General features: G+C 34.5%; 1 protein-coding gene across 2 annotated transcripts; it reads left to right on the top strand.

The window, feature by feature from the left end:
* On the top strand, positions 1-7,234 carry LOC114721617 (vesicle-associated protein 1-2-like). Of its 2 annotated transcripts, none has more exons than XM_028907478.1 (8): positions 1-179; positions 334-404; positions 549-630; positions 899-1,014; positions 1,116-1,283; positions 1,385-1,435; positions 4,542-4,619; positions 6,436-7,234. In XM_028907478.1, the coding sequence occupies exons 1-8, from the start codon at positions 128-130 to the stop codon at positions 6,544-6,546; spliced, it is 729 nt and encodes a 242-aa protein (XP_028763311.1). In that variant the 5' UTR covers positions 1-127; the 3' UTR covers positions 6,547-7,234. The 2 variants fall into 2 exon arrangements, with proteins under 2 accessions (XP_028763311.1, XP_028763310.1); XM_028907477.1 differs by having other exon boundaries at positions 1,385-1,444.
* Positions 7,235-11,214: the final 3,980 nt, after the last annotated feature.

Below are 11,214 nucleotides of genomic sequence, written 5' to 3'. Positions count from 1 at the left end.
AAGAGAGACAAAACCATCTGTCTCACGTTGTTGTTGCCTTCCTCGCTGCTCCCCGGAATTCGAAAATCGTCTTCTTCTGTTTGACGGAAAGGGCCATTTCTTCTGGTCTCCGGTGAACTACTCCGGCATGAGTACAGGCGAGCTCCTCAATATCCACCCCCAGGACCTTCAATTTCCCTGTAAGACTTGAATTCCAAAAGTAGAATAATATTAATATAATATAATCTGGTTTTCTTTCTTTCTTTAGTTTTTGTTTCTTTCCCTTTCCTGTGTGTTCCTTTTCCGATTCTTGGCGTTCTTCTGATTTTTCTCGCCTTTTTGTTTCTCAAATAGTTGAATTGAGGAAGCAGATCTCCTGCTCACTGCAGTTGTCCAACAAGACAGATGACTATGTGGCTTTTAAGGTGCGAATTTTACTTCTGCAACTTTCTTATCGGTTCATTTTTCTTTTTATCATCAATTCGAGTTTTTATGTTGTGAATTTCTGGCTTTTTATCTGTCTTATAGTTCCAATTTTTTTATTTTGCGGTGATATTGGTTGTTTGTAGGTCAAGACAACGAATCCCAGGAAATACTGTGTTAGACCTAACACTGGAATTGTGTTGCCGAGGTCTACTTGTGATATTATAGGTTTCTTTCTCCCTATTTTTCCTGATCACTGTCATTTATGCACACAGAAGCACGAACGTATTCACGCGCATGAAAAGAAAAACTATCTTTGCTTGATAGTTGGTATAGATCTTTGTATGCTTAGGTTGGTGTTAGCCTGTTTTATTTTGAGCCTGTTTAATCTTTTGGATGAACTTCGCGACAGATATATTAGAGCCTATCTTTATATCTGAATTTTTAAACATCATCCGTAATGACCTATTGACCGTCATTCATCCGTGTGATACAGTGACAATGCAAGCGCAAAAGGAGGCACCTCCTGACATGCAATGCAAGGATAAGTTTCTCCTTCAGAGCGTGGTGGCAAGTGCTGGAGCTACCACTAAAGATATTACTCCAGATATGGTAGCCATTCGACCATTAAGTTATTGTGCCTCAGTAAAATAAAGAAGATTTACAGTCATTTTGCTTAATATAATTGATTTTTCTGTGCTCATTGCATATAGTTCAATAAAGAGTCAGGCCATCATATTGAGGAGTTCAAATTGAGAGTTCTATATGTTGCTCCTCCTCGACCACCATCCCCAGTTCGGGAGGGATCAGAGGAAGATTCTTCTCCTAGGCCATCAGTATCAGAAAATGGACATTTAAATGCTTCTTCTGAATTTACAGCTGTGAGTAATTAGTGGGTTTGTATTTGTTTGTTATACTCAACACAAATATTCCCTGTTTTTCATCTTCATTAACTATTGTTAATTATGAACATGCAATATAGGCTTCAAAAGCTTTCAGTGAGCGGGTTGAACCTCAAGAAACTTCGTCTGAGGTACATATGGTACCTTTCAATTTCTTTCTGATTTATAGGTTCTGTATGTTAACTGCAAGGAATACAAGTTGATGCTTTCAGTTTGGACTCATTTATTTATGTGGTTGTGGATGTTTTTATTTTCATTGTTTATGCCTAATTTGAGTTCTATATCTATGTGACACTGTCTACCATGAGTTGCTTTCTCTACTCTGGATTCCAAGAACTTATATTCCTAAAGATTCAAGTCTAAATTTATTTTTCCCTTGCTGTGTTTCGCATTATATCCTGTTGAAATTCTGGCATTAATGATATTTTGACCGTTATGGTTGAATATGCTATGGTAAATCGGTGGGTTTTTTATTCTTAACCTGGTTTTCTTTCAATGGTTGAGCTAGTGCATACTTTTTAAAGCTATCTCACTTTAATGCTTCGTTTTAACTAGATGACCTTCTGTCTCTGTTCTAATACATGCTGTCTTTCAAAGTCCGTCTTTTTCTGATGGTTATCAAGCTGATCTGAAAGATTTAAAATTTATGTTCATGTTACGTTCTTGACCTAAAGAAACAATGGGTAGACAAGAGAGATGGAGGGAGGGAGGGCGAGGGCAATGGGGGGAGAGAGTCTTTTTCTTATGGTTATCAAGATGAATTGATAGATTGGAAATTTCTGTTCATGTTATGTTCTTGACCTAAAGAAACGGTGGGTAGACTCTAGAGAGAGAGATTGATATCTTGTTTGCTTTTATTTTAATGCTTCCTTGAGACATGGATTATCTTTTGGGTGGGGTGGGGGGTGGGGGTGGGGGTGGGGGGGGGGGGGGGAACCTACTTAGCGCTGCCAATGGGGTTTGCTTCGGCAGCTGTCAAGAGGCCTCAATGCCTCTTGCTGCCACTGTCGAGGGACCTTCACCATGGCACCCACTTCCTAGTGCCTTTGCCACCTTTCTAACAAAAGCAAGGCACTTGCCTTAGGCACCTTGCATACACTAGTTTTATTTTGCAAAGATATAGACCTATATGCCCATTAAACGATTCATAACTATTTTGTTGATTTTTAGCATTAAAAAACAATGTCTTGAACACAGGAAAACCACAAAACCCTGCCAGTCATAAGTAATGGGGAAGAGTGATCATTCATTCTTAATGTTAATGTCTAGGCTTTTAGTAATCAGCACTTTTTAAACAAAGCAGCAAGATCACGAGAGACGACACAAGTGTACAACATACTTTGCTCTAGGTATTGTTGCTTGCCACAATAAAAACATCCTTCCCTCTAGGTATTGTTGCTTGACGCTACTTTGAAAACTTAGTCCTGTATGCCTTTATGTCTTCAACACTTCTCTTTTGTGTCTTCCTTTACTCTATTCATCACTTCAATCCAGTATGCTTTTGGAATTCAGCCAACACCTCTCTTTCTCACGCTGTTCAGAGTTTTGAACTTTACTTTGTATATTGACTTATTGTGCCTACATAGTTAATTTATGTGTCAATAGTTATCACAATTGTTCATACTTACCTATTTTCAATTATGTACCATATTTTCAACTTTTTCCCCTCAAATTTAGTGCCTAGCTTCAATTGGGGAGCATTTTTTTAGCCCTCACACCTCAAGGTGCCTGAAGTCTCTAGCACTGTAAGGTCTGGTCTGCATTTGACTAATATTTGACTTGCTTCTGCTGGAATGTGTAAGTTCAGGGCACATTATTTTTCCTATCCCAGTAAAGAGTGGGAGTATCTCACTATTGATGTCAACTTCAACTTTTCTACTGTTTAGATGGAGATTGCTTAACAAATTGCAGTTCCCTGTTTTCCCTTTTCCTTCTGCCCTTTGTATTTTTCATTGGGGGTGCTTGGTAACACACTAAAAGCACTTAAAAGTGCTTTCATGCTCCTCTCATATATTTACCTCACACACCCTACAATCACTTCTAAATAGCTAATCCAAACACCATTTGAGTTTGCAATTTTTTTTTTTTTTTTTTAATGGGGGACTCGTTGGAATAGAGATTTATGTACAAGCATATTTAAAATATTCTGTAGACTTTTGCCTGTGCGTGCTCAACCAGGTTCAATTTCTGCTGAAGCAGTTATTACTTAGTACTGGCTGAAGTAAACTAGCACTGCTTAGCATGTGCTTATTAGTGGTATTACTATTTCTGTTTCTGTAATCATTTCCATCCCATGTTGGTTCCCTGGTGTGTTGCTCCACAACTGAAACACTTGTTTCTTTTAAACTGGCAGGGGAGAGGGTCAAAAAACACTTCTTGATCTACAATTGACAATTTAAATCCTCTTTGATTAGAACTGTGACAAAATTTGTGGATTAGGTTTTTCTTTTCTCATCCTTAACTAATCTTGCTGCCAGCTAGTGACAAGAAATCTTATGGTTGTGAGGCAAGATCTATTGACAGAGATGTGTGCAGCTAGCTAGGTACAGAATTGGTAGCCCAATTGTAGGTACTTCATCTGAAGCATCAAGTGGCAAGGAGCCTCTGTAGTGCTTCAGCTCAATTCTTTTTATCTTAACTGATTGAATCATATTTGGTACCTGAGAATGATTCTTTATACACAGTTCCAAGGTGTTTTATACATCATAGGTGACCAAATTGGATGTTTATACGCATATGATTACATTTTTTTATTTTTGATAAAAAAATTCAGTTGCTTAAGTAACTCATAAGTTGAAGCAATGAAACTAAGTGTGGTGTATCTCTTTTGTGTGTATGCTTGTTGGCTGTCGCACTAGCATTCACATATGTGCCCACGTGTTTGGGAGGGCTGGGATTTTTGTTTTCTCTTGTAACTGTTTGGAACCCAACAAGAAAGGAATTCAAAGATTCATCTATAATTAGTTCTGTGGCTTGAAACAAAACGTCATTGAATTCTTAATGTACGTTCAACTTGACTAGTTTTGCCCTTGCTCTGTGTTTTTCTAAGCATTTCTTATGACTCATTGATTTATTGTTTGAAGTTGTTTCATTTATGCCATTTCCTTTATTTCTGGACGAAATTTTGCGGGTAGATTGTATTGGCTCTCACAGTCTCTACTTGCTAGAGCTTGGGATTGGTATTGCTGAGATATGCGTGAAGGCTTTGTGTTCATTCATGTTTCATTATTGATTCAGGCAAGGACTCTTATTTCAACGGTGACTGAGGAGAAAAATTACACAATTGAGCAAAATAAAAAGCTGCAGCAAGAATTGGTATGGAATCACAGAGACAACCTTTTATAGCTTTCTGGCATGCTTATAAAGTTTTTATAGGTTTATTGATAGTTTATCCCGTCCCATCATTCTAATGCAGCCTTCTGGAAAACAAATTAATATCCTTATCTTGACATTTCCGCTAAACTATTTTGGATAATGGATGCTCATATTGGAAGTTAGAAGTAGGTGTGGGGCCATTTTACCATCTTGTTATCAACGTAGGAGTACTTTTTTTTTTTTCCCCATATGGGGATTGATAGGAAACATGGGCCCAGTTGGCATACATTGCATAGAAGCATGATCCGATTTTTGTTTGCTTGGAGTCGAGTTGTCAATATATATTGTCTGACGTAGCTTGGTACGGTGCATCTGGGAAAATATGATTGTGGTTAAAAAATTAAGTTCATTACTTCATTTTCTTTGCTAATTTGGGCAAAGCTGCAACCTGAATGTCTACTAAAGATGAGAAATGTTTGCTTTTGCGAAACAGACAGGTGTCCTAGATTGAAAATTGTCTGCTTAGTTTGCTGGGTTATCCTCCCCCCGGGGGGGGGGGGGTCTGTGTGTTCTCTCAATGTTTTCCGGGTTAATTGGGTTTTCCCTTTTAACAAGCTCTTGTGTATGTGCAGCATTGTTAAGTGTTGTCCAGGTTCATTGGGTTTTCCCTTTTAACAAGCACTTTCTGGTTGCCAGAAAATTTCCTTGTGCTATAACAGTTGTAGATAGAACTTGTATAGCTGGCTGTTATGCTTTGGCCAGACAAAGAAATGAGCTTTTCCTTTTGTCTCCCGATACCAAGTCTTGAGAAATGTAATCTTATATGGGTTTTAATTGACATTTCCATCTTTAACATTGTTAGTCTTGTAGAAAAGGAAACTCCCAGATTTGCTTCATGTTACGACTTGGAGAATGCATAAATTCGGTGGGGTTTGCCAAAATTTTTTTAGCAATATCAGCATCACTATATATTTGAAATATGATTTTCTTTTTTGTGGTCTGGGAATTTATTCATGATTCCAGGTCTATTTCCCATTTTTTAATTGATTCTTCGTTTACTTGAACTTAGTAATCTAAGGTCGGTTGCCTGTTAAGTTGGGTTTTCCTTACTTGAAGTCTACTATGCGTGTCTTGATTTGAGAGACCTGAATTTGGACTCAAGATTGCTATTTAGCTGTCGTTCAACTCTCATTTTCTCCTTTCCCCATGGTTGTTCTTGTTCTATATGTCCTTTGTTAGAGACACCACACCACAATTTCACCTTACGTCTCATGAGAGGGGAGGGGACGTGGGAAGTAATGAAAAAGTAAACATAGGGAAAAGCAAAGGATTTTATTTTTTCTCTTCATAATTACACTCATTGTAGTGGCTGATTCTTGCTATGTATTTTTGGCTTTATTCGAAGTTTAGAGGAAGAGAGAGCTTGGTTATGGGGGCTGAGGTGGACTAGTGAGATAGGGGATACTCTGGATGCAGTGGTTAAAATCTAATTTAATTCGTTGGTTTAGTTTGTTTTATTTCCAGGTTCTGTTCTGTTCTTCATTTCACAAAACTAATTATATTGATTTGGTAGGTCAGTAGTGCCAATACCATGCTGAACTGATCATTACCCCTTTAAACATCCTCCAAACCTTACAAGGCCATTGTTAACTTTAGTATTGATCATCAACATTGATTCAGTGCCACTGTGAAGGGTAGCCTTTACTTCCAATATTTGTTAACTTTTGGTCCAGAAGTTAATAATTTAAGCAATGCGATTAAACCTTTAGATGGTTCCCATGAAAAATATTATCAACTTGAATCCTTCACATTGCAGGATCTCTTGAGGCGTCAAGTCAGCAGGAACCGCCGTGGCATTCCATTTACGTATGTACTTCTGGTTGGCATTATTGGCATCATTTTGGGATACCTATTGAAGAGGACATGACCCCAGGAACTCCGAAGAGACGGAAATGTAGAAGGCAATGAGATCGTGAATGATCCACAGACACTGTTTATTTTATCAACCAATTGTTGTCGCTCTTTGAAAGGATAAAAAGAGAAAAAATTGGCTTTGTGTGAGTAGGTGGTAGCTTTATTAGCAAAATAGATGCTGGGGAAGTTGATGACATCTGTATCTTGGGAATTTGGGTATTTTATGTAGTGTGCCAACTCTTTGAATAATCTTTTGGCGGCTTCTCTAATCTTCTTACGTGGGTTTCAGTATTTATAGACTCTGAAATCGATTAGATGTGGCTAGTAAGATGTTGAAATGGCATTAGAGCAGGCTGATTGGCCTTGAAGACCCCAAAAATTAGCCATGTTGACTTGGGAGAGGTTTGTTTTATATTTCTTTCTTTCTTCCTTTCTTTCTTTATAATACAAGTGGTAGCATGCGGGATGGAACCTGCTACCTATCGCCAGCAAGGACAAATGGTGTGCCAAGGGCATCTTGAGAGAATTATTTTCCCAGTTAGAAAGGTATTATTCTTTGATTATCAGCAATTATTTTGTTCCTCAATGATCAAACTCTCCATTGAAGGTTCTTTTTGGATCTAGGTTTTAGGATCAGCTAGAGTCTGGTTGATACCATTCGTGATATATGATAATTTTTTTTTAATATACTTTATATTTTACATGTTGATAAATACTGATTGGTTGATTGATTTTATGATTTTGCGCATGGTGACGTTGGGTTTGTCGAAATATTTTTTGGATGGAATTTTGCGGGGCTGGATGGTAGTGCTTTGTACTGAGAAGATTTAGACGATATTAGAATAAACGTATCAAATTTAGCTCCATAACACAAGTTTTTCTTTTCTTATTTTCGAAAATAATTAAAAGAAAATTTGCTGAATAATAAAGTGAAGAAAGAAACAAATTCCTTTCTTTTATCTCCGCCGAAGGGGGCTGGAAGCAATAGTGTGTCAGCTCATATGGATGATCATGAGAGAGAATTTATTCATTTTGGCTCATAAAGAAACGTGCTACTTTCTCCTTGAACTGGTTAATTTATATTCTAATGTAAAAACATCATAACTAATTTTTTTAGTATTTATGAATTAGTTATTTATTATTTTTACAATTGGAAGGGGTGTATGGAATGCCGGATAGAACATATCATTTCTTTTTCTTTTTCTTTTCTTTTTTTGAGGTGCAAAAGATCACTGGGTTGAGTTATGGGTATTGCAAAGAGTGGCAGAGTTGAAGTTGCCCTATTTAATGTTATATGAATAGTATGATTTCTAATAAATGTTACATGTGTATCGATTTTAGCATGATAATGAGAATCACATTAGGTTAAGTTTCCATTTGATTAGTTCAAGAAAATAATTAATTTTAAAAAATATATTAAAATAATCAAATTAATGAAGAATATATGTAACTAGTCCAAATCAATTAGTTAATATTGATAATGGATTTTTTTAAATAAAAAAATGTTTATATCTTTATAATTACTTGACTTCATTTTTTTTTTTATTAAGACATGGATCATATGCAATCTGCGGAACGCAAAAAAAGTCTGCCTTGTACGCAGCCCAACTTCTTATGGATGTTATATAACACGCACATTATGAACTTTGAAAATTCATTTCCTTGCTGGTCAGTACATTTATGAAAATTTTAAATGCATATCATGATTAAATTAATAAACTATAAATTGATATCACTGTCCAATCCAGTATCAATCTAATTTTTAAAAAAGAAATTACTCCTCAATAATTTCGTGGTTCAAAAAAGGCACATGTGACCCTGTTCACCAACTACCGAAATGGGCCTACTAGTATCAACTCGTTAATGATGCACAATTTGTCCAATCCATTTGTTTAATAATATATTTAAAGGGGAAAAAATTCCATCGATGATAGGGAATGATGGGAAAGTTAAGACTCTCTTTAATTATTAAGTGGTGTCACTCAGGAACTGTGACATTTTCTTTCAAATTATATTTATTAAAAAGGTAAAAACAAATATTTCAATACACAGTATAAATTTATAATAAATGGCATTGTGTACAAGTCAATAATAATATAACCCCTTTTTCTCAAGCTTTTGTCCAACGTTAAAAATTGTACTTAGTTTAAGGAGATTCAAGAAAGTTTAAAACATTTTTAATGGTTCTTGTTTTGATAAACTTTATATTTTTGTTTAAATTTTAATTTTATCTAAGTTAGACATGCTAAATCTTTTTCAATAACAAAATTTACTTCATTTTCTATTAGCCAACACACACACACACACACACACACACACACAATCAATAGAAAGTTACATTATTCATAAGTAGTACAGCTTATATTATATGCACATTTAATCCTTACTTGATTAATAGTGTAATTAAATCATTAAGAAATATAATTATATGAAGATAATCCATTTAGTGTATCACACTTTGACCATATGTAATTATTAATGAAGACCCCACCTTACATTCATAATTATGGTTGTTATGATAATGACCCCAATTTGTAGGACACTGAGGCCCCTCACCATGCTAATTTCAACCAATAATTAAACCTTTTTTTCCTATAAAGTTAAGAACACCCTTTTAAAAGGGGAACAAATTGAAGGACCTGAATTCTTTGCAATGAGTTAAAAAAATATATACGTAATTTACTTCTTTATCTTTTTATTCATTGATATACAATCATATCATTCATTGAAAATGATTGTTTCAAACATGTGAACCTTAATTCTAACAGGACAACATAAAGCACCACAAGGACAATTAAGGCTCTTAAAGTTTCACAAAAACAAGTTGCATTTGGGTCAGTCTCATTAAATTGCCAACTTTTATTGTGTGGAAAACAATGATGGGCAGCCAATAAAACATTAGTTTGGTGAACGACAAGCTATCCAGTGAAAATACCACTTGTCATGCTTAGATGGGATATCTGGCTCCAGTTTAATGTTGACATATTAGTGTGTGCCTGTCTTTAAATTTATAAATAAAACAAATAAAAAATCAGTCTGATTGGTGTGAATTGAAATCGTGGCTACGAGTCTATGTTTAAACCTTCTAATATAACCTGATAGAAATAAACATATTTGCTGATTTGAAGGTTTTAAAACTGAGCCAAATACTATTCAATTCTTAAGACTCACTTAACTAATCTATTTTTTTTTTCACCATGTACCAAAAAGAATTTTTTTTTCACCAAACTATTAAAAAAATGTGAACAAGAGAAAGTTGTCCCGTTTTGGCATTTTGGTGGAGCTCTATTATCATTTTTTTCTCATCACACGATCAAAATAAAAAGGCTTTTTTAGCACTCAAAAGAAAAAGGGTTAAAATACAAATTTATCCTAAAAATTTTCACTTAGGAGTGTTAGACATATGAAAGTTTTTTGGGATGCAAATTTGCTCTAAAAAAAAACTTGTAGCAATATTACCCTTTCTAATAAAAAGATTAGAAGTCAACATCATTTTTTTAATGATAGAGGGTATTATTAGTGTGATTTTAAACTTTCAGAACAAATTTAAATTCAAAAAAACTTCTAGATACCCATCGCTTCGGAGTGAAAACTTGCCAAACAAATTTACAACTTAACCCAGATTAAAAAATGAGACATGAGATCATACAACATAAATCCATGATGTGCACACATTTTTATTGATTTGTTTTTAGAATATTGCTTTTGATAATTTAAATTTTGTTATTAACCTTTTATTCATTTTAAGAAAAACACGATTAAAAAAACATTTTTCTAACTACCAACTTATAAAAGACGATAATTTAAATAAAAATAAAATTATATTAACCAAGATAACAGAAGATGGTATTTAAAATTTTAAAAAGGAAAAAAAACAAAAAGGAGGAGGAAGCTTTTTTGAGGGGGGAGATGGATGGATTGCATAAAGAGGAAGAAGCTTTTGTGTTTGTTCACGGGCCTGTGGGACCTACCATACCATAGTGCCCTTTCACAATATTGATAATGAGATTATATTTGTCTATATATGTATATACTATTGACTATTTTCTTTTTCTCTGTTTTGGGATAAAATTAAATTTGTGGAATGCCATGAATGCGTTGTTCCTAAGCTGACTATAAGAAATTTAAGATTGAAGAAAATTTATTTTGCTTTTTCCTTTTTTAAAAAAAACGTGTTGGAGGAGATATGGGTGGGTAAGAATCTCAAAAAAGTTGGAAGCAGAGATGGAAATTTAAAATGACTGATGCATGTCTGGTGATAATAACTAATTTTTTTAATTTTAAATGGAAAAAATGACAATTAATGTAAATAAATTTAGACAGTCTCTGATTGATTTAGATAATTCAGATGTGTTTAGAAATAAATTTCTATTTCTGATGGAAAAAATCTAGAGTCTAGACTACCTAGCTGATTTATAATTTAGATTGATTTTTAATTAAAAAAATCAAAATCTTCTAGATTGAACTTTTTATATATAATATCATCAAAATTCGAAATAATCATATTGCCTGTTAGATTCTCAGATTAATGAACCAACTTTACACATTCATGATTCATCATCAAAGGAAAATATTCCCTTGAGCTTATAACACAGACTTCCAGGGTTTACTTCCCAACTAAGGATATGTCATATTCACTATATTCACTTCAACGAAGAGCACTCCAGGAGGAATAAAAATT

Source organism: Neltuma alba, unplaced genomic scaffold (assembly GCF_004799145.2).
Source record: "Neltuma alba isolate B1F8T4 unplaced genomic scaffold, ASM479914v2 tig00012051_pilon, whole genome shotgun sequence".
NCBI classification, from domain to species: domain Eukaryota; kingdom Viridiplantae; phylum Streptophyta; class Magnoliopsida; order Fabales; family Fabaceae; genus Neltuma; species Neltuma alba.
Note: the sequence above shows the minus strand (reverse complement) of the source record. Positions and strands in the feature narration are given on the sequence as shown.